This window comes from Echeneis naucrates, chromosome 2 (genome assembly GCF_900963305.1).
Source record: "Echeneis naucrates chromosome 2, fEcheNa1.1, whole genome shotgun sequence".
NCBI classification, from domain to species: Eukaryota; Metazoa; Chordata; class Actinopteri; order Carangiformes; family Echeneidae; genus Echeneis; species Echeneis naucrates.
The window spans coordinates 3,640,463-3,667,272 of record NC_042512.1 but is presented as its reverse complement, the minus strand read 5'-3'; the positions used below and the strand labels follow the sequence as shown (position 1 = coordinate 3,667,272).

At 41.0% G+C, this 26,810-nt stretch overlaps 1 protein-coding gene, 9 non-coding genes and 1 pseudogene across 10 annotated transcripts in view; 8 read left to right on the top strand and 3 right to left on the bottom strand.

Moving 5' to 3' along the window:
- LOC115057438 (NLR family CARD domain-containing protein 3-like) overlaps window positions 1-20,233 on the top strand; it is a 217,258-nt gene extending 197,025 nt beyond the window's left edge. The window contains exons 8-11 of the mRNA XM_029524559.1: window positions 18,575-18,748; window positions 19,031-19,204; window positions 19,282-19,328; window positions 19,698-20,233. Coding sequence (XP_029380419.1) covers window positions 18,575-18,748; window positions 19,031-19,204; window positions 19,282-19,328; window positions 19,698-20,233 — 931 coding nt within the window. The remainder of the gene's footprint in view (window positions 1-18,574; window positions 18,749-19,030; window positions 19,205-19,281; window positions 19,329-19,697) is intronic.
- On the top strand, window positions 683-756 carry trnan-guu (transfer RNA asparagine (anticodon GUU)). Its single transcript has one exon. It is a non-coding gene; the product is annotated as a tRNA-Asn (tRNA).
- Window positions 2,226-2,297, top strand: trnap-ugg (transfer RNA proline (anticodon UGG)). Its single transcript has one exon. It is a non-coding gene; the product is annotated as a tRNA-Pro (tRNA).
- Window positions 2,669-2,740, bottom strand: trnaw-cca (transfer RNA tryptophan (anticodon CCA)). Its single transcript has one exon. It is a non-coding gene; the product is annotated as a tRNA-Trp (tRNA).
- On the top strand, window positions 3,871-3,943 carry trnak-cuu (transfer RNA lysine (anticodon CUU)). The gene has a single exon. It is a non-coding gene; the product is annotated as a tRNA-Lys (tRNA).
- Window positions 4,695-4,766, top strand: trnae-cuc (transfer RNA glutamic acid (anticodon CUC)). Its single transcript has one exon. It is a non-coding gene; the product is annotated as a tRNA-Glu (tRNA).
- Window positions 6,100-6,173, top strand: trnat-cgu (transfer RNA threonine (anticodon CGU)). Its single transcript has one exon. It is a non-coding gene; the product is annotated as a tRNA-Thr (tRNA).
- Window positions 6,751-6,832, top strand: trnas-aga (transfer RNA serine (anticodon AGA)). Its single transcript has one exon. It is a non-coding gene; the product is annotated as a tRNA-Ser (tRNA).
- On the top strand, window positions 7,224-7,297 carry trnan-guu (transfer RNA asparagine (anticodon GUU)). Its single transcript has one exon. It is a non-coding gene; the product is annotated as a tRNA-Asn (tRNA).
- LOC115058011 (U2 spliceosomal RNA) lies at window positions 9,020-9,210 on the bottom strand. The gene has a single exon (XR_003842008.1). It is a non-coding gene; the product is annotated as a U2 spliceosomal RNA (small nuclear RNA).
- On the bottom strand, window positions 12,004-12,176 carry LOC115058313 (uncharacterized; annotated as a pseudogene).
- Window positions 20,234-26,810: the final 6,577 nt, after the last annotated feature.

Here is a 26,810-nt window from a genome sequence, read left to right as displayed (position 1 = left end):
TTTAAACTCTTCAGCTGTTAAAACTGTCTCAGAGTGGTTAACATGAGTAACTGCAGTGAAAATAAAACTGGGCACTGAAAATGTATTCCAAAATGAACATGTAAAAAAGAAGTAGATAACCAGAGACCAAACTCCTCAACATGAAGTTGTGTGTGTGTGTGCATGTGAATTCATGCACATGAGTGGCATTTGGCACTCCCTGCACACGCTAGCATGTTAGCACAGCAGAGTTAGCTCAATGGGTAGGCTGCTGGCTTAGTATGTATTTGTATCAATAATCTTCACAGCTGCTCTGAATGGTGACAGTGGGGCAGTCTTTGTGTTTACATCTGAGAGGGATTGAGAATAACCTTCACCTATATAACATGTGAATAACATGCACCCACCACCCAAAACAGAGAGGAGGCTTCATCAGATGGTTTTTCTTTTTGCCTTCTGCTTTCGACAGCTTTGGGTTTCCAAGATACTGTGACAGGTAAAACACCACTGCTCAGAGGTGGCTGTGCTGCAGTCTCCTTTAGCGCCGTAGGTTCAAATCTCACTCCTGACAGCCTGTGCTGTGACTCAACTTCTTTGTCTGAGGGCCCTCTTATTTTCAAAAACGACTGAGTGTTTGAGATTCAAACCAATGACCTTCTTATTGTAGGTCAACATTTAGCCTGTAACCAGGACTGGTCAACTTGTCTCTGTGGCGCAATCGGTCAGCGCGTTCGGCTGTTAACCGAAAGGATGGTGGTTCGAGCCCACCCAGGGATGGTCTTTGTTTAATTCACTGGTATTATAGTTCTCACATGGAAGAACGGAGGGTTTTTAAGTTGATGCTCAGTTATCTCCATCTAGTGGACAGATTGTAGAAGTTGATTCCTGAAAAGAGGAAGTGACTTTTCCTCAGATCAAACTGTTGAAGGAGAACGAGCAGCTTCTTCTCTTCACATGTTTCCTCACTGACTCACTGCAGATTTTTACAGAACAACACCAACAACTAATAACTCCACAACGAGACTGTGTGACGTCACTGGAGATCAAAGGCATTTCCTGTCTTTCATTGATCTCTCACGTGACTCCCACACTCATGTTCACTTCAAATGGATGCGCACAGCTCCTCGTTAGGATAGTGGTATAGTATAGTATTTATTATTTTTGTTTTTATATATTTTATTTTATTTTACGTTGCATATGTTTACTTGTGTTGGTCTGTAGCAGCAGGGTGGGATAATATGAATTCAGTTCATTTTATTTGATAATTGTTTATTCATTATTCTTTTTTTTAAATGGCTTATGGTCTACAGACGTCTCCCATGACACTGGAGCCTCAAGCCAGCACCTTTGACCCACATCAAATCATGGACCTGTTGTTCCATCAGGTAATGGTTAGCACTCTGCACTTTGAATCCAATCTAGACTATGTAGTCTGTAGTTAATAATGAGAATTTAGTGGTTGGGTCTAGAACCTGAGATGGATGGATGTTCAGTAAACATCAGAGGGTCATTCTGTGGAATTCATGTGCAGCTGTATCATTTAATGTCCTCCTTATGTGTTACCAGTTACCAGTAAAAGAGATTTACAAAATTCACCTGCTGAAAAAAATCCCCAAAACTGTCAAAGAAATGCAGCACTTGGACCGTCAGATTTAGGAGGGCAGATCTAGAAATTGAAATACTGCAGGTGGGTGCAGTTCACAGGTGAATTATGTCAACTATTGGAGCTGTAACAGATTGGTTTCAGACATTTATGTGACACACAGTCAGGCCATGTCCTCTGTGTGTCAGCAGTTTTACAGACGCAAAACAAAACATGATAATGCTGCCTGTCCTGCTGATATCAAAGCTATCATTAACTTTTCTGTTTCCTCACCAGAGACTGGCAGCTGGACACACGTGTCAGGATGGCTCAGTGGTCTGAGGTAACAGACCCAGACGAATCATACCCCTCGATCAGGGGTCTGCAACCTTTATTTATTTAACCTTTATTGCCATTATTTAGTTTGATATTGATTAAGAAAAACCAATAACATCCAACCACCACCCAAAACAGAGGTTCATGATGACCCTGTAGTTGGCACACACCCTCTGGTCCCCCTTCTTGAAGGGCTGTTCATCATTATTTTGTTTGTGTGTAGCTGTTCTGTTCTTAATGTTGGATCTTTCTTGTCAAGAAGGAACGCTTGAATAAAGATCAGAATGAAAAGTAAAATTTTTTCAATAATTTAAAAGCCCTTATCAAGGGCTCGTTGGTCTAGGGGTATGATTCTCGCTTTGGGTGCGAGAGGTCCCGGGTTCAAATCCCGGACGAGCCCTTCCTATGACGTGTCCAATGATCTGCCCCCCTTCTGCTGTGGACATTTTACCTCCTTCACTTTGCAGCAAAACATTTCCAATATTATTTTTTTAAACATTGATTCAATGTGGTCCTTAACCTGCAATATGCCCTTTAAGGTAACCACCCTCCATATCATTGATAAAACTTGCTGACTTTTGGGTTTGTTTTTTTTTTTATATTGTTCAAAATAAACTGAAATAAAATCAAATGGTGATGTGTGTCCATCTAAAATAATGAGAAATAGTGATGTGAAATGTGATGTGAAGAAATTAAATGGCTCATCAGAAAAACACATCCTGTTGCACCACAGAGTATGTGAGCATTTACCAAAAGTACAAACAGATGATCTGACCCTGACGTGAGTTGAACACACAACCTTCTGATCTGGAGTCAGACACGCTACCATTGTGCCACAGAGTCTCTCAGAAGCACACAACTGTAGGAGTTGAAACGCAGCAAAACATATTAAATGACCAAAATAAAGATTTGAAGAAGGAAATACACATAACAGTCTGTGTTTTTTGTCAATTTTTTGGAGGATTTTTTGCAGTTCCTCATCAGAGACTGGCAGCTGGACACACATGTCAGGATGGCTCAGTGGTCTTTTGGAGCCCACTGAGAGACGTGCTGTGTTTCATCTACTTTCTCTTATCCAGCATACATCGACCAACAATGACTGCTAGAGTCAAATATCTTAACATCAGTTTGAACCAACATGAAACTAGCTGAGGTTTAAATAGTGTAACTACAGCTGCTGGTCATTAAGCCTCTGTGGGGCAATGAGCCAGTGTGTTTGGCTGTTAACTGAAAGGATGGTGGACAGGAACCTGCAGAGAGATGCTGAGGTTGTGAGTTCAAGCCTCAGCTGGAGCATCTGGCAGTCTGTGGATTACTCCTGGAATGAACTGAATAAACTTTGCACCAGAGTGTAGCAAAAAAAATTCTGTGATGTGCGCACACTGTTAATGAAGCTCCAAAGACAATCATGGTCCTGCCAGATAACTTTGAGTTCTGCCGACAGAAGAAAGAACCAAACTGGGCGAGGAGCCAGATGTTTGTTGGATCAGGAATCCTGAAATGTCTCTTTTGTGCAGTCAGGATGTCCGAGCAATCTCAGACTGTCCCTGTTTTACAATCTGTCTTTTTCTTTTGTCCTCAGAAAAATCAACTGCATTTAAAAGCTTCACAAAGTGAACAAGCTTCCAATGACAACCGTCCCAAGTAAAGTCTCCATATTGTTCAACTTTTGCCCAAATGATTCAGTTGTGGAACTAATTTTCACTCCTATGCCGATGATCCCCTCCAACGAGACAACCACCTTTTGTTACTCAGTGTGATTCAACTTTTTAAGATTTGGCAATATATATGAATGAATCTGATTTAATTTGAATCTGTGATTTTTGTTTTGCTGGCCATCAGAATTTATAATGAAACTAGTTGTGCTAACTCAGACGTGGCTGGATTTGTGAAGTACGAACACACTAACAAAATAAAAATAAACAGTCTGTATTTTTTGGGAATTTTTAGGATCATTTTTTGCAGCTTTAGCAGCCTGGCTAGCTCAGTCGGTAGAGCATGAGACTCTTAATCTCAGGGTCGTGGGTTCGAGCCCCACGTTGGGCGATAAGTAGTTACTTTTTTTTAGACCCAAACTTACCCAGCAGAACACTGCCTGGTTATGAGCAGGTTAAAAAGTACTGAGACCTCCACCTGCAGTCTATCCAATGACCAGCAGGGGGCTCCACTGGTTGACAAAAACAGTCAGGATGGCCGAGCGGTCCAAGGCACTGTGTTCAGGTCACAGTCTCCTCTGGAGGCGTGGGTTTGAAAGGGTCATCTCTGCAGTTGTTCTCTGAAACCGTCTGTATCTGTATCGTAGAAGAAGTAAAAACAAATGGGAGAATAACACTCATTAACATTTATATGTACTGTATGTTGTTGTTGTTGCAACCTGGAAAGACTAAAGCAACCACCAACGCCGATGGGATTCAAACCCACGCGTGCAGAGCACAACGGATAAGCAGTCCATCGCCTTAATCACTCGGCCTCCTCATCATGTTTGATACTTGTCCTGGAGTCTCCAGGGGAGACTGCGACCTGAACGCAGCACCTTAGAACGCTCAGCCATTCTGACGACAGAAGTTGAAAAATGTGCCCATCAAAGTGAGTCCAGTCATTCCAATACACAATGACCACGATCTGATAAGATCACATGGAGGCTCAGAGTTTGCACTTGCTCACACGTGTGGAGTGGACAAACCAGGTTGTCTACAGGTTAAGGTTTCACATTGGAACCTTCACTGTGTGAAATGACAGATTTTATTTCACCTCTACTGCTGTAAGGTTTTGGGACAAAGGTATCTTGCCTACACGCTCCCTGGTGGTCTAGTGGCTAGGATTCGGCGCTCTCACTGCCGCGGCCCGGGTTAGATTCCCGGTCAGGGAAAGTGTTTTTACTGAAAAATACAGATGATTGAAAAATTTAATTATTTTGAACTCTCTCGAAAAAGCTTTGAAACCTGTTGATGTTGTTAAAGCGGCCTTTTCTCAAAGCTTAGCTTGCATGCTAGCATGGCAGGGGAATTAGCTCACATGGTAGAGTGATAGCTTAACATGTGAGAGGTAGTGGGATCGATGCCCACATTCTCCACAAGACTTTAGCTCTTTGTTGGAGATACAGCAACAAGTGAACTAAACACAGCAAGTCTTCGTTTTTTTTTTGTATGGATTCATGGCAGAGGTTACAAAATTAAGGAGGTCGAGGAGGTCAGTGGATCAGCAACAACCACAAAATTACTGTTTCTCTTGTCCAGAGATTGCAATGATAATTTTGTGGTTCATTGTGTTGATGCATTGGAACACAATGAGACAGAACTTCACAACTCTCTGACAGAGAAGCTGGATGCTGCTGTTGTGCATTTAAACTGTGAAATAGTGAGATGACACCTGTTGTGTCATTCTTTATACTTGTCTATGCAGAGCAGTGAATTGGTTCATAGAAGTCTAATATATCATCGAAGCATGTTAAAGGAACTGAGGTTCTAGTCCCAACCACTAAATTCTCATTATTAACTAAAGCTGTGCCCTGTATTAGGCGCGAACTCACAACCTTCAGATTATGAGACTGACGTGCTGCCTACTGCACCAAATGTTTCAAGTAACCCAAATAGGAAAGTTCCTTATTGACAGCATTGTTGCACTTTGCTACATCTGAGCTAAAGATACAAATAAACTAATATAAATTGGCTTTTATTTTGAAATGCTTGTGTGGTGCGACTGCTCTCGTTCTTTCTGTAGCTTAAAGCGTTAACGAGTTGAAACGCAGCAAAACATATTAAATGATAAAAGTAAAAATACAAATACAGTAAAAATTTGGACGGTCCATGGTGTAATCGTTAGCACTCTAAATCTGTCATTCATAACAGTTTTAGATTTAATTAAACAATTAAACAAGATTGTTGTGTGTGTGTTGTGGATGAAAAATCTGCATAAAATGGGAATATGATTGCTTGACAATCAAGGGTTAGGACTGAAAACACTAAAGCCTGTGGCTCCCTGTGGTAGAAATGGACAGCAGTTGTTGGACTAAAGATAACTCAGCTGTTACTGAATCTTCTGTACAGGCTGAGTTAGATGCAACAAACTTAAGTTTCCAAGGAGGACTCTGTTAATCATGTCTACTAAATGTTGTTTAAGAACAGTTGAGTAGAGTGCTGTGGATGTGAGATGTTGTAGTGTATGATCAATCTGATCCTCTGTATATACATGTACATCAGAGTGGTGCTGTGGCTTAGCTGGTCAAAACACCCGTCTCGTAAACAGGAGATCCTGGGTTCAAATCCCAGCAGTGCCTCGTTCATAATGTAACATGTTATAGATTGGAAACACTTATACATGGGAAGTGCACGTTCTACCACTGACCTATATCCTCTGCATGGTCTGGCAGCATTAGCTAACCAGATAGCTTCTGAGCTCCTGCAACACTGATCTGTCTGATGAAGCCTTTTGGATGAGATGAGGACATTGATGATGCTGCTGAATTTAGGTCACCTGCACTTATGTCAACAGTCAGAGCTCCATACACAATAAGAGTACTGAAGAAAAATACTTTAAACATGAGCTCTGTGTCACATTCATGCAGCTTGTGTAGAAACAGTTCATTCCATCAGAATGAACCTTCACCTGTTAAGGTAACAGTTTGGTAACAGTCAAAGCTCCGTACACAACAAAAGTCCTGCTTCTGTTTACCAAACGGCTCCAAAGCCCACCCAGAGACCTGCTGTGTTTAGTTCACTTGTTGCTGTATCTCCAAAGAGCTGAAGTCTTGTGGAGAATGTGGGCATCGATCACAACAAGAAGGTGCCCTGTCCTTTGAGGAGGAAACTATCCAGGCTGGAAAATGTTGAGTCATGGGAGCTTTCCTACCTGTGGTTGTTGTGGCCGAGTGGTTAAGGCGATGGACTAGAAATCCATTGGGGTTTCCCCGCGCAGGTTTGAATTCTGCCAACAACGTTTACTTCCTTTTATGGACCAAGTTTCCCATTTGGGGAGAGACACAGCTGAGTGCTGTTGTTAGGACTCATCTAAGAGGAGGAGAGCACTCACTGGTGCTCAGTTATCATTATCAAGGCCGGTGATAGGGACACACCTTTAGTTCCACTTCCAGGTCATGGAAGCAATAATGAGAAGTCATTTCTACTGTGTGCTGTGCTGAAATAGCTCATTTGGGGGAGCGAACAAAAGGACCCACAACAGCTGCTGAAACCCAGGATTGAAACAGGGACCTTTAAATCTTTAATGTAACGCTCTCCCAAACAGGCAGGATCTCTGTGAGACACAAAAGGAGCAACATTTGGGATAATTATAGCTGCAACAGCAGGCTGAAACAAGAACTGGTCAACTTGTCTCTGTGGCGCAATCGGTCAGCGCGTTCGGCTGTTAACTGAAAGGATGGTGGTTCGAGCCCACCCAGAGACGATCTTTGTTTAATTCACTGGTATTATAGTTCACACATGGAAGACCGGAGGATTTTTACGTTGATGCTCAGTTATCTCCATCTAGTGGACAGATGGTAGAAGTTGATTCCTGAAAAGAGGAAGTGACTTTTCCTCAGATCAAACTGTTGAAGGAGAACGAGCAGCTTCTTCTCTTCACATGTTTCCTCACTGACTCAAATAGATGCAGAATGTCATTTATCACTTTCTCCAGTAATGTGTACAGTTGTCACTGTGCTGCTCCTGACTCAGTGATGCTGTTGGATGCTTATAGGGCCGCCGTTCTTAAAGTGTGGGCTCCACCCCACTGGTGGGGAACAGAGACATGACAGGTGGGGCATGACAGACTGAAGGAAATGTTCCTTTTCATTCTGATCTTTGTTAAAGCCTTTCTTTATGAACAACAAAGATCATACATTCAAAACAGCCACACACAAACAAAGTAATCATTAACAGCCTGCATGGAGTCTAAATGAAAAGAACATCAGATGGAGACTTTTCATTTGAACACAGGCATATTTCTTCAGCATTTCGTTGGGGCAGGTGGGACTTAAACACTGACCCTTGTTCAAAGTTGCAGTTTGGCAGGAGACACCCAGAGACAAATGTTCTACCACTGAGCTTCTGCGTAACTGTCCACTATACTAACGAGGATCCCGCATGTCCCTGAGACATGCTTGACCATCAAGGAGCTTTAACTGTTTACACTCTGACTTCATTTTACGACCAGTGGAGCCCCCTGGTGGTCATTAGATAGACTGCAGGTGGAAGTCTCAGTTCTTTTTAACCAGCACATCCACTTTTATAGAAAGTTTATGGTCATTAACTTATCAGATACAACAATAACACAAAGTTACAATGATCAGTCCAGGGACATTTCTGTGCGTCTCTCTGCGCATGCGCTCAACCATTTGAAGCGAATTTGAGATAGTGTGACGTATGCATCTGTGTCATGTTGGAGATCAATGAAAGACAGGAAATGCCTTTGATCTCCAGTGACGTCACAAAGTCTCGTTGTGGAGTTATTGTTGTTGATGTTGTTCTGAAAAATCTGCATCAGTGACACATTCATTCATACGCGAGGACATCACGAATATTGTTGGAATAGAAAATCTGATTTTTTCTGTGTGTGCTCCTGAGAAAGAGGCTCAAATCCAAACCCAGGAGACAGAAGTTGAGTGAGTCAGTGAGGAAGAAGCTGCTCGTTCTCCTTCAACAGTTTGATCTGAGGAAAAGTCACTTCCTCTTTTCAGGAATCAACTTCTACCATCTGTCCACTAGATGGAGATAACTGAGCATCAACTGAGAACTGAGTTCTTCATCATCTGGAAACAGACAGCATTGTTTTCTTCAGCTGGAGCTCTTTGTTCAAATCTACATTGAGATTCAGAGCCAAATGTTTTTCCTTTCCTGGATTTACTTCATCATTTCAGTCACTCTGTGGATTCAGCTGACAAATGCAAAATATAACCAACATTTAAACGATGACGTGTTGAAACACAACTTTATTGATTCAGTCTGGTCAGCAGAATATAACCTGATGAAATCAGCAACATTAAACTGATGTTTCTACATGAATGCATCACTGATTGTAAAACCATAAACTGAACATGAACACTCTGTACACTCAGCGTTAAACACATGAAGACAACATCATGTGTTTAAGGTGATGTTGAGCTGAACAGGACTTGTATTGAACACACAGAGGGAGTGCACCGTTCCTGGAGATACTGCAATACCAGGTCGATGCGTGGAGTGGACGGAGCAAGGCCCTATTCCATCTCCCTGTTCCAAAAATCTATTTAATATATGGTCCCCGGATAGGGGACGTATCAGATATTAAACTGATAAGAACAGATACTACACTTGATCTTAGCCAAAAGGCCGAGAAGCGATACCGCTCAGCTGTCGGAGGTAACGGAGTGTTTCTCCGCACCGACCCGCTCAGTGAGGGGTCAGAGTCGGCTTCAGTAACAACATCACTCCGAGAGAGAGACACAAACAGAAGACATGAAGAAACGAAGGAGGGATCAGAAAACAACCACAGACATGTTATTTTCACAAAGTTACGTTGTAGAGCAAAGAAAACGTCTCTTCTTGGTCACCTGTAAAACTTCATATCTATGTCAGTTTACCAGCTGAATATTATTGTGAAAACATCAGTTTGTCCTCTCATGTGATTGGCCTCATGGTGTGTCCATCAAAATAACCCCCCTGTCTGCACGGATTCTCTGAAGATTCGGCTCTCCTCGACTGGACTCGGCTTTTATAGACCGAAAGAGAATAATAAAGTGAAAGAGTAACTTTGTCATCCACAGAATAAAACCACAACACAACACCCAACATTAGCTTAATGCTAACATGCATTAGAAAACGCCATAGACCGGCTAACGGGATTAGCATCAGTACCGCGATCATTTTAAAGAGTCACTGAACTTATTTCAACTCAAACATGGCAGTAATACCAAAGTGAGACGGGACAAATGTAACACTCAAAATCGGATCAATGAAAATGCACCAAATGACGTCACCACTTTCAGCAAGCAATACTCCCCAGAACAGAGAAAAATCTGGTGACTACGTCACATTTCCACTAAGTTATTGCCGGAAAATTGCTTTTTAAGACAGAAAAGAAAATTTGTCAGAGCGGACAATTTTTCGATTTAAACATTGTGATGATCATTTCCTGTGTCACATCTGTAATGATATAATAGGTGATTTTGTTTTCTAACACGTCCTGAAGTTTCAAATGTGGAAGTTTTGCAGTTTCTGAGAAAACCTGGCGTAAATGTTGGAAGTCCCTGTCTGGACGAGAGTAATGCAGCCGCACTCTGCCAGTTAACAGCTTATCAAAACACAACGATTCTGTATTGTTATGACAGACAAGAGTCTCAAGAGAACAACACAGAGAGGTCCGGTTCCAAACACTAACCCTGGTTTATGTGCAATTTGTTGTAAAATTGTAATCATATCAAAACAAGATGATTCACATCTGTCCTCATTCAACTGATTCATCAGTTAACTGTTGTTAAAAACTGTTTGTTCATTCTCTCATTTCAGCATTAGGAAGCAATGCCTGCTATAAAAGGCATTCATGTGGGAGACCTAGAATCCATGATGTGTTACACTAAGAGCTCAGTCATCATCAGCCATCACATTCACCTGATTTTGTACACAGGCTGGATCCAGAGCAGAGCTGGGCATTATACATCGCGCACGATTGATCAGCCCATGACCCAAGTTGTGCATATGCTATTACAGGAAATGTTGTACATTACAGTGTGCCATTTATGAGTCAGTATGTTCTGTTCATTAATGTTTAAGCTTCAGTCTCCTTATGCTTAGTTAACGTTTCTTAAACAGGGTCTGTTTTTGTCCATTTTTTGGAGTTATATTTCAGAATGATATAAATTGTTCTTTGTTGTGACATTTTTTCTGTTAATTAAAAGAAAAGAAAAATCTTGTTTCACACCTCTGTCCTTTTCTGTTTGATCCCCAACAGTGCTCATGAGTTTAATATATAGAAAACCTAAAGTTGGATTTGATGCCATAACAGCAGGACAAAGTGTGTCATTAATCTTCTGGATTCTACAGACTGAGTTCATGTTCTGATAGATTTATTTTGCAGCTGTAGTAACAATAAATCTCCAGCAGGTGGAAGTATTGCTGCTCAGATGTCATGTCCACTGTGGGACACACAATACTCACAGAGGACTTTATTGTGCTGCAGTGAGATGTATAAAAAGCTCCAGTTCTACAGTCAGAAGATGTCCAGTCTGAAGGTGGATGAGTTCTGACTGCAGAAGAAAGTTTCAGAGCGCCTTCCAATGGCTGATTATTGATCTGTGATCAGGTTATCAATCAAATATGCTGCTTTCTGGGTCTTAACATTAATAATAACAACAAGTGTTTACAAAAAATGCAGTTGAGGTTGATGGTAAAGTGGTTTGTTTTAATGTAGGACTCTGCATCTACCTGAACCTTTTTGACTGCAGATGTGCATTTTCATTTGGACCCCAGGAAGAGTAGCTGCTGCCTCATTTGTGAAACATTCATTCATACGCGAGGACATCACGGATATTGTTGGAATAGAAAATCTTATTTTTTCTGTGTGTGCTCCTGAGAAAGAGGCTCAAATCCAAACCCAGGAGACAGAGGTTGAGTGAGTCAGTGAGGAAGAAGCTGCTCGTTCTCCTTCAACAGTTTGATCTGAGGAAAAGTCACTTCCTCTTTTCAGGAATCAACTTCTACCATCTGTCCACTAGATGGAGATAACTGAGCATCAACTGAGAACTGAGTTCTTCATCATCTGGAAACAGACAGCATTGTTTTCTTCAGCTGGAGCTCTTTGTTCAAATCTACATTGAGATTCAGAGCCAAATGTTTTTCCTTTCCTGGATTTACTTCATCATTTCAGTCACTCTGTGGATTCAGCTGACAAATGCAAAATACAACCAACATTTAAACGATGACGTGTTGAAAGAAAACTTTATTGATTCAGTCTGGTCAGCAGAATATAACCTGATGAAATCAGCAACATTAAACTGATGTTTCTACATGAATGCATCACTGATTCTAAAACCATAAACTGAACATGAACACTCTGTACACTCAGCGTTACACACATGAAGACAACATCATGTGTTTAAGGTGATGTTGAGCTGAACAGGACTTGTATTGAACACACAGAGGGAGTGCACCGTTCCTGGAGATACTGCAATACCAGGTCGATGCGTGGAGTGGACGGAGCAAGCCCCTATTCCATCTCCCTGTTCCAAAAATCTATTTAATATATAGATTTAATAGTAGAAATTCTTGACCTCCTTTTGTTGGTCTTAAGCCGCCGATAAAGGAGGAGGGTTGGAATTGTGACAAACAAGAAATGAAGAATAGACAGCGGACAGTTCATTTGTAGCTCAAAACCTATTCAGTACATTTTTTCAGACAATGCTAAATAACTTATTTTCTTAGCAACATCCAGACATGAGAAACTCAGTGCTGCTTGGAATATCCAACACATATAAAACACAGCTGCTCTCCATGAAAAGCAGCAGTCAGCACAGTCTGGATACAACAGTGGTCAGGGCTGTATGTGTGTTTATATTGAATGTGCTGAAGCGTTAATAATATAATCCCAGTAATGTAATCATTGACAGACTCTGTGATTGATTTCCCAGCATTTTTTGCAGCTTCTGTGAGCGGCAAATCTGTTGCTTTTTGTTCATTTTATTGATTTATAGTCTTTGTTTTCTTAATTTTATAGTTGTGAAATTCAGTATTGTGTCCTCTCCCTGGGGTCGGTGAAAGTGCACAGATCTAGATGGAAAATCTGGGTTTGATTAGCAAGTTGTGAATAAGCGCTGACATATACAGGCTTCTGGTGGGTCCTTAATAAGTCTTAAAATGTCTTAAATTAAAATCTGGGTATTTGTGGCCTGAAATGATCTTAAAATCACCATAAATTTGCTATGTGATTGGAAAACATAGTGTGTATTTTTTTGATTAACTTTGTACAAAGACTGTGTAGTTAATGAGAGACTCCGAAATGAAGTGACCGGTTCAACTTGCAAAGATGGGGAAGTGCAAATTTAATGAAAAATGGATGGAAGAGGGTGCATTTAGGAGGTGGTTGGCACCAGCTGAAAGCAACAATGAGGCAATGTGCAAGGGACCTTGGGGTCAAAGCCATCCAGTCGCATATGAAAGGAGGAAAGCGCTCACGTGCTGCCACAGCGGGGCCAGGTTTAAATTGTCTTCAAGTTAAAAAAAAAAAAAAAAAAAAAAGTCTAAAATTTCATTTGTTGAGGTCTTAAAAAGCATTACATTTTACTCTTAAAATGGTGCAAGAACCCTGATATAGTATGCCATTTCTAATCTGATCATTTTGTTTATGCTATAGCTCCACTGCATATTGTAGACAAACATAACTGTGACTGTGGGCATGTATAATAATGTTGCCTTATAGTATCAAAATATAAAATCATATATTTGTCCCATATTGTACTTCACATCATATAAATCAAAGGTCATTGGAGCCTTGTGATCTACCTGATGTGGATTATTACTGTCCGTTAATGATTGACTTCAATTTATTCCAAAGTTTAGAACTGCTCTGGTATCGGATTTTTCTCTAAGTCATATTCAGTTTTCCACAGAGAGCTCAGACTGTGTTTGGATCAACAACTTTAGAAAACCTGCTGTCAGATATACATTTATATATTGTCTTTAGTTTCATGGAAGTTCACCTTCACTCTTCAGCTGCATGAAGATCAGTTCGACCATCAGGTAACGTAACCAACAGCCTTCATCCTGTTTGTATCAGTGAATGTTGAACTGATTTAAAAACAGATTGTAAAGCCAACAAAATGGAAATTTAAAATTATTTAGTTGCATAGATGTATAAAATACTAAACTTCACTCCTTCTGACTCCTGATATATCAGTGATATATTATTTAGGAATTGACATTTAGAAATTTATTTGAAAACTGACAGTTTGATGCTCATATCTGGGGCCATGATGATCATTTTCAAACCAGCTACCTTCTCAGATATATATATATAAAGAATAGTCACTAACTAACTAGTCACTAACTGAGATGGGCTGTTGAAGAGTTGAAGAACATGACAAAAAGACAAGGAGATAGACAAAGTGATAAAAGAACAAAAACTGGTCAGTTCTGTTTCATATTCACTATTAAAGGAAACTGGTCTATTAATTTAAATGTTGCTTTAATCGTGATGATGAGCCATCAAACTCCTCACAGCTCCCTGTTCAGATTCCAGATAAAGAGGGTTGGTTTTGGATGATGTGGTTACTTACTAACAAGATCTCTTAAAATGTTTGTGATAAAGACATGAACTCATAAAATAGCTGCTGAAAACATCAGCATGATATCAGTTAAACCAGCAGAATGTCATCTGACAATTCACTTCAATTTGTTTCAAGGAATATCTTCTCATGAAATACAATATAATATATAAAAGATAATGATTAAAAAGTTTTGTGGCTTTTTTTTTAAAAGATCAAGATCTGTTTTCCATCAAAGCTACAAGATGTAAAATTTCAGTAAAATATTAACACCAGAGATTATAAAACTACACTGCAGTTGTTGATACAAACATAACTTGTGGGGGATGTGGCTCAGAAAAAAAAATAATCATGAAGATGGTATTTCTTCAGCTGTTTACTTGATTTGGGGTTTCAATTGTTAGTAAACACATTTCAAAATGTTTCACATGGAAATATTAGCTTTATGATGGGATATTATCCTCAGGTAAGAAATAAAAATTAGACTTTGATATTAAAGTCATGAAGAAATCCATATTTCTGATCTGTTGGGTGAATTCGGTGACATAGTTGTTGGCTCTGAATGGCTGTAACTTTTCCAGCAGGTGGAGGCTCAGCTATGAATGAGTGTGAGGACAGAGAGGAGGGAGCCCCTCCCTCTAAAACCACTCTGTGTGGGGAACATGAGAGTCAGACCAAAGCTCAGAGGTGAGATGAGGATCTCTAACTGTCCATCTGTCAAGGCTCAGCACTCAGATCACTGCTCCATCATTATTCACTCTCACTGACACTTAGGTTTTTTTTTACTGTATTTACTGTATTAATAAAGAGCTCAACCAACATGAGTAGATATTAATATTATTATTATTCGTAGTAGTAGTAGTCGTAGTTGTAGCATAAGTATTTGTCTTGCACATTTCAATTAAAGTAACAGAATGATTCATAGCTATACAAATGAAAACCTAACTTCAGTATTTTATTTTAAACTGATCTTTTTCTGTTCAGTTTATTGGTTGTTGATCATTTTACTTCCAGCGATGTTTGTACTAGCAACAAGAGGTCGAAACCAGATTCTCCTGTGAGCTGTGTCTCCATGAAGAGTGATCAGTCAATGGGTCCTCCAAAGAACTTGAAGGGAAGTCAACAGTCTGCTGTGTCCAGCTGTGTCTCCATGAAGAGTGATTGGTCTATGGATCGTCCTATTATGTTTAAGGGAGGACAACAGTCTGCTGTGTCCAGCTGTGTGTCCATGAAGAGTGATCAGTCTATGGATGACTTTATCAAAGAAAAATGGTAAAAGCTGATCATTTGTTGTTGTGTGACTCATTAAAGGTATCAAAGCTTGTCTATCAGTTTCTCTGGTGTTCATAGAAAACTCCTGGAACAAACTGTGTGTTTGTGTCTTTTCTCCTCAGAGTTCAGTCTGACAAACATCATCACACAGACCTGGACTCCATATTTATGGTGTGTAAATGTTCATCCAGTGACTACAACAGACACCAACAAAGACTTGAGTTTGAAGCTGCACTCTTTAGACCAGTAGAGCTTTACTCTGTGACAGACAGGAGTTGAATTGGGATTGAACAGGTTTGGGGTGGGAGAGAGTGGGAGAGGACTGGGAGTTGTAGTTCACCACAGAGCAATAATCCATCAGCCTCAACAGATATGTTCTGTATGAATATGGTCTGTTGGAGACTTTTACAAAACATTTCTGCTCCTTCTTGTTCATCTACAGTGAATCTTAAAGAAAGGTTTGTTATTTAGTTGTTTTCCAGATAATTTGAGCTGTGACTTAATAACAAAGACCAAAGTTAATCAGATTCAGTCCTGGACCTCCATGGACTCTGTCTCTACAGGGTTTAAAGATGGAATCATTCATCAGTGAACTAGTTCAGGTGGTCTGATCCATCTTCAGCCACAGTCACAGTTAATACCCTGAATTTTCACTTCCTAAGTTGATGTGTTGAAGGGCTGTATCAGTTTGGTCTTCATGTGATGATCAGGATCTCTGTGTTGTCAGAATCTAAAGTCAAACTTAGTAAGTTACACCAGTGAAGTCAGCAGGTCTGAATCTTTCTGTGTAGCTCTGGAAAGAGACGTGGCAGCAGATGATACAGCAGCAGCTAAAGTTGAACTCTGCTGACTGATGATCTGATGCTTTGATCCATCAGTTTATACTGAGAGTGAACTTTACACAGGATGTTATTGTGTTCCAGCTGCTGGAGGAGAACATCGTCTGTTTTGTGAAGAACGAGCTGAAGAAAATCAAAAGGAGTCTGAGTCCAGATTACCCACAATTCATCAAGAATGAGGATGATGAGGTGGATGAAGAGCAGAGGAGGAGCAGAGAGGCATTTCTGAAGATCACAGTGAACTTCCTGAGGAGGATGAAGCAGGAGGAGCTGGCTGACTGTCTGCAGAGCAGTAAGAGGATTTAACATGATGGATCAATTAGACATTTAGTAAAGTCTGAGGAGACTGAGATGAATATGATCATATTCTTATTCCTTAGGAGAAGTAAATATCAACCTTTTTTTTTCTTTTTTTTTTTTTTTAAATCTCTTCTGTTCTTTGTTTATTCAGAAAGTTGTGCTCGAGTGTGTCAACGTAAACTCAAATCTGGCCTGAAGAAGAAGTTCCAGTGTGTGTTTGAGGGGATCTCTAAAGCAGGAAACCCAACCCTTCTGAATCAGATCTACACAGAGCTCTACATCACAGAGGGAGGGACTGGAGAGGTCAATGAGGAACATGAGGTCAGACAGATTGAAACAGCATCCAGGAAACAGGACAGAGCAGAAACAAGCATCAGACAAGAAGACATCTTTAAACCCCCACCTGGAAGAGACCAACCAATCAGAACAGTGATGACAAAGGGAGTGGCTGGCATTGGGAAAACCGTCTTAACACAGAAGTTCACTCTGGACTGGGCTGAAGACAAAGCCAACCAGGACATAGAGTTCACATTCCCCTTCACCTTCAGAGAGCTGAATGTGCTGAAAGAGAAGAAGTTCAGCTTGGTGGAACTTGTTCATCTCTTCTTCACTGAAACCAAAGAAGCAGGAATGTGCAGCTTTGATCACTTCCAGGTTGTGTTCATCTTTGACGGTCTGGATGAGTGTCGACTTCCTCTGGACTTCCACAACACTGAGGTCCTGACTGATCCTACAGAGTCCACCTCAGTGGACGTGCTGCTGACAAACCTCATCAGGGGGAAACTGCTTCCCTCTGCTCGCCTCTGGATAACCACACGACCTGCAGCAGCCAATCAGATCCCTCCTCAATGTGTTGACATGGTGACAGAGGTCAGAGGGTTCAATGACCCCCAGAAGGAGGAATACTTCAGGAAGAGGTTCAGACATGAGGAGCAGGCCAGCAGGATCATCTCCCACATCAAGACCTCACGAAGCCTCCACATCATGTGCCACATCCCAGTCTTCTGCTGGATCACTGCTACAGTTCTGGAGGAGGTGTTGAAGACCAGAGAGGGAGGAGAGCTGCCCAAGACCCTGACTGAGATGTACATCCACTTCCTGGTGGTTCAGTCCAAAGTGAAGAAGGTCAAGTACGATGGAGGAGCTGAGTCAGATCCACACTGGAGTCCAGAGACCAGGAAGATGATTGAGTCTCTGGGAAAAGTGGCTTTTGAGCAGCTGCAGAAAGGAAACCTGATCTTCTATGAATCAGACCTGACAGAGTGTGGCATCGATATCAGAGCAGCATCAGTTTACTCAGGAGTGTTCACACAGATCTTCAAAGAGGAGACAGGGCTGTACCAGGACAAGGTCTTCTGCTTCGTCCATCTGAGTGTTCAGGAGTTTCTGGCTGCTCTTCATGTCCATCTGACCTTCATCAACCCTGGAGTTAGTTTGAAGTCAGAAGAACCATACTGGCCATACTCGTTGGGAAACAGATTATACCACAGTGCTGTGGATGAGGCCTTACAGAGTCCACATGGACACCTGGACTTGTTCCTCCGGTTCCTTCTGGGTCTTTCACTGCAGCCCAACCAAACTCTCCTACGAGGCCTGGTGACACAGACAGGAAGTAGCTCAGAGACCAATCAGGAAACAGTCCAGTACATCAAAACAAAGATCAGTGAGAATCTGTCTCCAGAGAAAAGTATCAACCTGTTTCACTGTCTGAATGAACTGAATGATGGTTCTCTGGTGGAGGAGATCCAACAGTCCCTGAGATCAGGACGTCTCTCCACAGATAAACTGTCTCCTGCTCAATGGTCAGCTCTGGTCTTCATCTTACTGTCATCAGAAAAAGATCTGGACATGTTTGACCTGAAGAAATACTCTGCTTCAGAGGAGGCTCTTCTGAGGCTGCTGCCAGTGGTCAAAGCCTCCAACAAAGTTCTGTATGTGCAAATAAATCCATCCAGATCAACTGAATCTTTTTAATTGCTAAAGATCAAGAAAACATCTTTATAATCACTTACTCTCGTTTTGCTGCTTCTTCTTCTTCAGACTGAGTGGCTGTAACCTCTCAGACAGAAGCTGTGAAGCTCTGTCCTCAGTCCTCAGCTCCCAGTCCTCTAGTCTGAGAGATCTGGACCTGAGTAACAACAACCTGCAGGATTCAGGAGTGAAGCTTCTGTCTGCTGGACTGAAGAGTCCACACTGTGAGCTGGAAACTCTCAGGTCAGAATTCACGTGGGTGTGAAAACGGTGTATAAATAGCTTCATGCTCCATAATTGATCACTGATTTGATTCCACCTGGAAAACACACAATGTGAAAAACATACACGTCGTTGAGCGAACAGGTGCACGCTGGGTCATGCTGGCGTCCTCCTGGTGAATCCTCCAGTGGTGAATTCCATGTTCACGGAGGATCCAAGAAGACTTGATACTGACCTGATGTTTGGTGAATAATCATCAACCAATGTCATTCACATCGATTTCAACTTTGTGTGTGTGTTCAGTCTGTCAGGATGTCTGCTCTCAGAGGAAGGCTGTTCTTCTCTGGCCTCAGCTCTCAGCTCCAACCCCTCCCATCTGAGAGAACTGGACCTGAGCTACAATCATCCAGGAGACTCAGGAGTGAAGCTTCTGTCTGCTGGACTGGAGGATCCAGACTGGAGACTGGACACTCTCAGGTCTGGACAGCTCTGAGGAACTCTGCTTCATGTTTGATGGTGGATCAAGTTGATCCTGACTCTGTTTCTTCCTCCAGGGTGGACCATGGTGGACCACAGAGACTGAGACCTGGTCTGAGGAAGTGTGAGTGTGTTTTCACTTTGATTCATGAAAACTCAGCTGCTCATGTTACACTAGATTTTTACATTTCTGACTGAAGTACAAAGATGAGTTTCATTCAGGATCAACACTTCGTGTGTTTATTGATGTGGATCTCCATCAGCCGTCATCTTTGACTCCACAGCAGAAAAACAGCAGAACATTGCTGACATCTTGACTCTCATGTTCAGTAACTGTTGATGTTGTAACTGGATTGTTGGCTTTTCGTTTAAATGTAGTCAAACATTATTCACAGGTGATGAAATGTAAGTTTGAATGATTCACTTTCAGTAAAGTTGTTGATAAATGAACAGATGATAAACTGCAGCTGTTGTTTCTTGTTCTCTCCATCAGATGTCTGTGAACTGGAACTGGACACAAACACAATCCACAGAAACCTCAAACTGTCTGACAACAACAGGAAGGTGACACATGTAGCAGAGTATCAGTCATATCCTGATCATCCAGACAGATTTGATGTCTTTCCTCAGCTGCTGTGTAGAAATGGTCTGACTGGTCGCTGTTACTGGGAGGTCGAGAGGAGTGGAGTGGTTCATATCTCAGTGAGCTACAGAGGAATCAGAAGGAAAGGACATATTTATGATTGTTTGTTTGGATATAATGATCAGTCCTGGAGTCTGGTCTGCTCTGATCATGGTTACTCTGTCTATCACAACTACAGAAAAACATCCCTCTCCTCCTCCTCTGACTCTGACTTTCACAGAGTAGCAGTGTATGTGGACTGTCCTGCTGGCTCTCTGTCCTTCTACAGAGTCTCCTCTGACTCACTGATCCACCTCCACACCTTCAACACCACGTTCACTGAACCTCTCTATCCTGGGTTCTTCATCTGGTCTGGTTCTTCACTGACTCTGAGGGAGTTGGACTGAAGGAGACTTGAAACTAGAAACTGAGACACTTTACTGTTGGCTTCACTTCTCAGCTCTGGAGTCTCTGTCAGTTCCTTATTGGAGACAGATCTGGAGTTTACTGTCTAAATCTCAGTGTGTACCTGAAACTCTATCTGTCTTCACAATCATTACTTTTCCTTTTTACTTTGGTGGTTTTCTGTAACTCAGAATTTTTGCTTCAACAGTAAAAAGGTGAGAAAACACACAAAGGCTGGACCAACGATGAGATCTGAACTTCTCAGCATTCATGCTAAAGATCTTCAGAGGGAATTGTTGTCTGTGGCCTCGATTTTCTTCTTCCTGTCTCCTGTTGGACTGTCAGTTTATTTCAGTTCCACTGATCTGTTCGTTAGCAGGATGTCCCCTGGACTTCAGGCTGCAGTCTGAATGAGACAAACATGGACCGCAGGAACCGTTCAGTTCCTCCAAGAGAATCATCAGGAACTCAGAGTTCATCATCACAGCAGTCAGCTGCTGTTCAAGCCCTTCTGGCTTTTAAAGGGAGCCTGAGATGGCCCTTTCCACCAAGAACACTCCCAGGATTCATTCAAAGACACACAAAGACAACACATGATGCCCTGAGAGACGATACCTGAGCAGGAGAACTAGTCACTGCATGTACAGCTGCTTCTTATCTGGAGTTTTTTTCTGTCATCTATAATAAAGTAGAAAAGAGACACAGCTCCACAGTAACAGAGGTGTGCTGCTGTAACGCTGAGTGCTGGATTCATGTTCAGTTTATGGTTTTAGAATCAGTGATGCATTCATGTAGAAACATCAGTTTAATGTTGCTGATTTCATCAGGTTATATTCTGCTGACCAGACTGAATCAAATAAAGTTTTGTTTCAACACGTCATCGTTTAAATGTTGGTTGTATTTTGCATTTGTCAGCTGAATCCACAGAGTGACTGAAATGATGAAGTAAATCCAGGAAAGGAAAAACATTTGGCTCTGAATCTCAATGTAGATTTGAACAAAGAGCTCCAGCTGAAGAAAACAAAGCTGTCTGTTTCCAGATGATGAAGAACTCAGTTCTCAGTTGATGCTCAGTTATCTCCATCTAGTGGACAGATAGTAGAAGTTGATCCCTGAAAAGAGGAAGTGACTTTTCCTCAGATCAAACTGTTGAAGGAGAACAAGCAGCTTCTTCCTCACTGACTCACTCAACCTCTGTCTCCTGGGTTTGGATTTAGGTCTGGGTCTGGGTCTGGGTCTAAGACCAGGTGGGCCTGCTCAGAGTCTCTGTGTTGGATGTGAGCTGCTGAAATCTCTGAACACCATGACACAGATAATATCAGTCTGATGTGTCATCTGTAATCCAGATGTTGTCAGCAACAACAGATGTTCCTGACAGAAGCTGTGCTGATGATGATTCTGGATAGAAACTGGGAGGAAATAACTTTATTCTCCTTTTGTTTTTCCACGGACGGGGAGAGCACGTGCATTTTCTTTAATAGCTCAGTGACAGAAGTTAACTCTCTCTGGTCAGCGGCGTCCTGCTCGCAGACAGCAGTTTTATTTTGAAAACCAACCGGATTCTCTTTGCTTTAGAAAGTCCAACTTCCTGCCTGTCTCATGTAAAGACAGAACAGCAGATCTGAGTTAGATAGATCAACTCGGAGTAGTTAAGCGGGTGCACCCCAACTCTAAACTACGGTGGCCGGCAAGTGCAAAACAAAATTACTAAGTGCGAAACACTTTTACAAAGCGTGAAACAAGTTTACATGTTGAGAAACATTTTTACTTTTTATTAAACAAATTTACATAAGAAAAAAACTTTTACCACAGACAACATTAATTTATAAATATAAAAAAGACTAATTTACAAGTGGCAGAACACTTGTACAAATCCCGAAAATTTCCAAACGACAGAATCTTCCGGAAGGGGAATGTACCAAATGCCGGAAGTGATCCAGAAGAAGATTGACTGGGAGCTCAAAAAGTTTGTATCGGTTTGTGTGCCGGGAAAACTTTGCGGAGTGAAAGTTTGTGGCAGCATGGAGTAAATGATGTTTTGGCCGTTTTGTGGAAACAACTTGAGCCAATTTACGCGGTTGTGTTTTCCGTGCGGACGATCTGTAGAATGTTTAACGTTGATGAACGGACCAGACGGAAGAAGCACGCGCACAGGAGACATCTAATAAACAGCCGGAAAATGCTAAACAAGCTAATTGTAGCATCGCGCTAACTAGCTGAAGCCGCTGTCAGACATGCAGTGAATTAAAGTGCACCGTTTCATTTTGCAGCCAATCGTTGTCTTCACGGAATAGCGACGCGTTTAGTTAGTATGCGTTGCTAGTTTTTATTTATTTATTTTATTTTGGGCGTATATTTATGCTAAATGCACAATTGTTGCTGATTGTTTTAGCTGCTGCTAACTTTCTGTTTTGATACGGAACTCCGTTCATTCCAGCAGAACAACCATGAACATCATATAAACAATTCATGGAGGACAGAAAGTCAAAGTCAAAAGAACTGTAGGCCGAAAGGAAACAGGTCCAGGTACGTGTGTGGATATATCTGTAAAATATGGAAGTCAATATGTGTGTGTGTGAAATGAATGATATCTTTTTGTTATTTTAGCAGATAAACATGGATTGATGGCGCCACATGGAGCTGATTTAAAAGCTCAGAGAGGGAAAACACTCCCATTATATCCAGATCCGGAGGTAGCAGCACCTGATCTACTGAAGCAAGCTGTCCAAGAAATGAGAACATTTAACAAGAAGATGGATGAAGGAGCAGACCTTCTTTTGTATCCAGACTGTTCAGAGGTGCTCCATGTGCCTGGGTCAGAAAGCCCATTCAAACTGGCAGAATATAAAAAGGAAATAGGAAAGGCACTTTTTTCATTTGCCTAGAAACACACTTTAGAGGAGGTTTGTGGATCTCTTCATTCAATATTTTCACACATTTATTTACTCTGATGTAGCATAATTAATAATGTGTTGAATTGTTTGTTTTTACTACAGAGGTTGATACATCAGACTCTGATTCTGAAATTGTCATCACATCGAGGAGCACAGCTGAATTCAATGCAGCTGAAACTGTGGTACGTTCATTTTACATTTTGTACTTTGATTCCTTTTTTTTTTTGTTGTTCCTTTATTTATTGATGGGATTTGCATTTGGTTTCAAGCATTAAGTCTAAGAACCAAGTCTTGATTATTTGGCATTTACTATTCCAATCAGACACCCTGATAACCTTTCACCATTGATATATACTGTATGTGGTGAGGGAACAATAATGGAAGCCGTTTAAAGTTGCTGACAATTGTGTGCTTTTCTTCTCAGGTTTTTGAACCAAAAAAACACAGTTCTCCCACACAAACCTGAAGATAAAGGGTAGGTATTAGCTTTTACAAAAGAGGTAATTTGTCTTTAAGTTGTTGATGTGATTGTGATGAACGTGGTAGAAAATACCATACGTGTGATATCATTTATAACAAAATCATCTCTTATTTATAAATCTTATGGTTCCTCTCTACCTCTAAATGTTACTCAAAGCTCTGTTATACTCTGTATCATAAAGTTCATCAGTTTATCAATTTTATCATGTTTCAGAGATTCATCCACAGCTCAGCCTGGACAGGTATTAAGGCAGATTATGGCAGCCTGATGTTCTTTGCTTTCAGTGTGTTGTTTCAGACATTTTCATTTGTTTTTCCAGACAGTAATATCTGACACTGAGGATCTGGATCCACCTGAAACAAATCCAGTCAGGAGTACTTGCTACGGGTAAGTGGAAAAAAACGACAGTGACTCACTTAATTTTAATTTTACTTTATTGATTACATGGGAAAGATATTTGCATTTGTAAGATGTTCAACATATTCTGAAACCTGTGACATGCTGGTAAAATTCACAGATGATGCTGTTTTGGAAGAAGGAATTGACACAGGTGGGCCGAGACGAGAGTTTTTAACTCTACTGATGAAACATCTGAAAGACCGGCCCATTTCTGATGGACCCGAAGGACATCAGTTCTTGGTGTACAATGCAAATGGTATGAACAGGGTTAGATGTAAACAACACTAATGGTTAATGATCATTAACTTTATATATCACATGACATACACTTTGTTGCTTAAACTATTTTTCAAAAACATTTACCCTGCCAAGTGCAAAGCAAGACAGAGTTCTTCTTTAAATCAGTAATGTTCAACACACAACCATTTTTACTCATTTCTATATGTTTGGGTGGATAGTCATTTTAGAAAACATTGAAGTTTCTTTAGGTCATTTAAATGTGAAACGATGTTTGTGGTCACTTTTTAGATTCAAAGATGGTCTTTCAGCTCTTCAGTTTCTGACTGCACTGCAGCAACAGCCTACTTTGCTGGCCCCTGTCCTGTGCCACTCTGAAAAGACACTCACTGGTCTGGAACTTGAGACTCTTCAAACCTGACCTCAGTCCATCAGGAAGTAACAGGAGACTTAAAGAAAGTCAAACTTTGGGCGACTGGGCGGACTGTGTCTTTGTCCACCACTCCAAATCAGATTTCATAGTTTGTCATTCACTTTTCCTTGTGATGTTTCCAAATGATTCTGGTACCTGTTCATATGAAGAAATGAAACAATGGGAATGCAAATGTTATGTTGACAAACAATAAAAAAAATTGCAAATATTTCCTTCTGATTGCATCTGTGATAGATTATGAGTTATGAGTTTTTCCAAACTATTTTAAAACAGAAAAACAATACCAAATCACAGCACAGTCACCTCATGGCTCTTGACATGTATATTAAAAAAATTAATTAATTTAAAAAATAAATAGAAATAGGACAGAAACCCCAATGAGTAAGCACTTGATAATGCAGGAAGGGAACATTCCCTTTCTCACTGACTCACAGCTGAGCAGTTTCTTTCAGCTTCATGTACAGTTCTGTTGCAGACTCCCAGTTCTCTGGCTTCTGTAGTTGTTTGTGCTCCATAACAAAGTCAAAGTCCTCCTGCATGTTTGAGTCCCCACATGGAGCTATTGACAGGCTCGCCTCTGGAACAGCATCCAAATCAGCTGGTTCAATCTCAAATCCAGTCTGTGGAGACAAATCTGTGTTAGATAGAATCAATAGCATTTATATTATTTATATTTAAGGAATAAAATAATAAAACAAACATGGAAATATCAATCCATCTCCAATATTACCTGTGTGGTCAGCAGTACAGTTCATTGGACATGACGCTGTTCTGGAAGTGTGAATCCTGTGACTGTTCCACAGTCTCACACACTCATCCAACATCACCATAGCAACATCTCAGAAGGCACTGATGCTCATGGCTCCCGTTGAAGTATCCAGCAAACAACTCCATCCAGAACAGAGACCTGTAGAAATGGATAGGATCGGAAGTAAATACATATTATTAGTAGAAGTGGGACTCCATTAAAATCTAATTCATTAAAGGCTTTGTAATGAATGAATTGAAAAGAATGCGTTAAAGTCCCAGCCTCAGTTATTATATATGTTTAGAGGAGTTCATCTGCGATAGAACATAAAGATAAAAATCAAATGAAAGGTTAGTCATAATAAAATGACTTCATGAAGGCCACTTACCTTCCCCTTCTAAATATGGCCCACCAGGATTCAACACGCTGCTTATTCGTGGATGAGCCATACATGTGGCTGGACGGCCCAGAGCAGCAGTCATCATGATGGAGGCGTAGGGGAGACTGAATGGCAGCCATAATGCCATTCTCCGTGCCACAATCAGTCCTCAGTCTCATGAGAGGAGATTCTCAGCGATCACTGTTGGCTTCTTGTTATTTGTCGGTCCACATTGGAGCCACAGCACTTTAGGTGAAAAAATCCATCCATGCGTCCTGAGAGAGCCAGTTTATCAGAACCATCTGCATGCCACATACAGTTCGCTCCCATTGAGTAGCAGCTTCTTCTTAGAAACCTTCTGCGTGCTCTCTCATTCATCACATCATCTCTCTTCACTCGAAGATTGGACTTTTGTCTGAGTACCTGCCACATCGTCCGATAGCCAAACAGTTGTCCAGGTCCACGAAGTTCCAACCTGATGGCGTTTGGAGAGGAATCATCCTTTTAAGAGTCCGCAGGCTGATGTTTGCACCGTGTAAACTTCACATCATGCTTCAGTAGATCAGGTGCTGCTACCTCCGGATCTGTATATAATGGGAGTGTTTTCCCTCTCTGAGCTTTTAAATCAGCTCCATGTGGCGCCATCAATCCATGTTTATCTGCTAAAATAACAAAAAGATATCATTCATTTCACACACACACATATTTACTTCCATATTTTACAGATATATCCACACACGTACCTGGACCTGTTTCCTTTCGGCCCACAGTTCTTTTGACTTTGACTTTCTGTCCTCCATGAATTGTTTATATGATGTTCATGGTTGTTCTGCTGGAATGAACGGAGTTCCGTATCAAAACAGAAAGTTAGCAGCAGCTAAAACAATCAGCAACAATTGTGCATTTAGCATCACTGAAAGCCTAAAATAAAAAAAAAAATAAAAAACTAGCAACACATACTATCTAAATGCGTTGCTATTCCGTGAAGACAACGATTGGCTGCAAAAT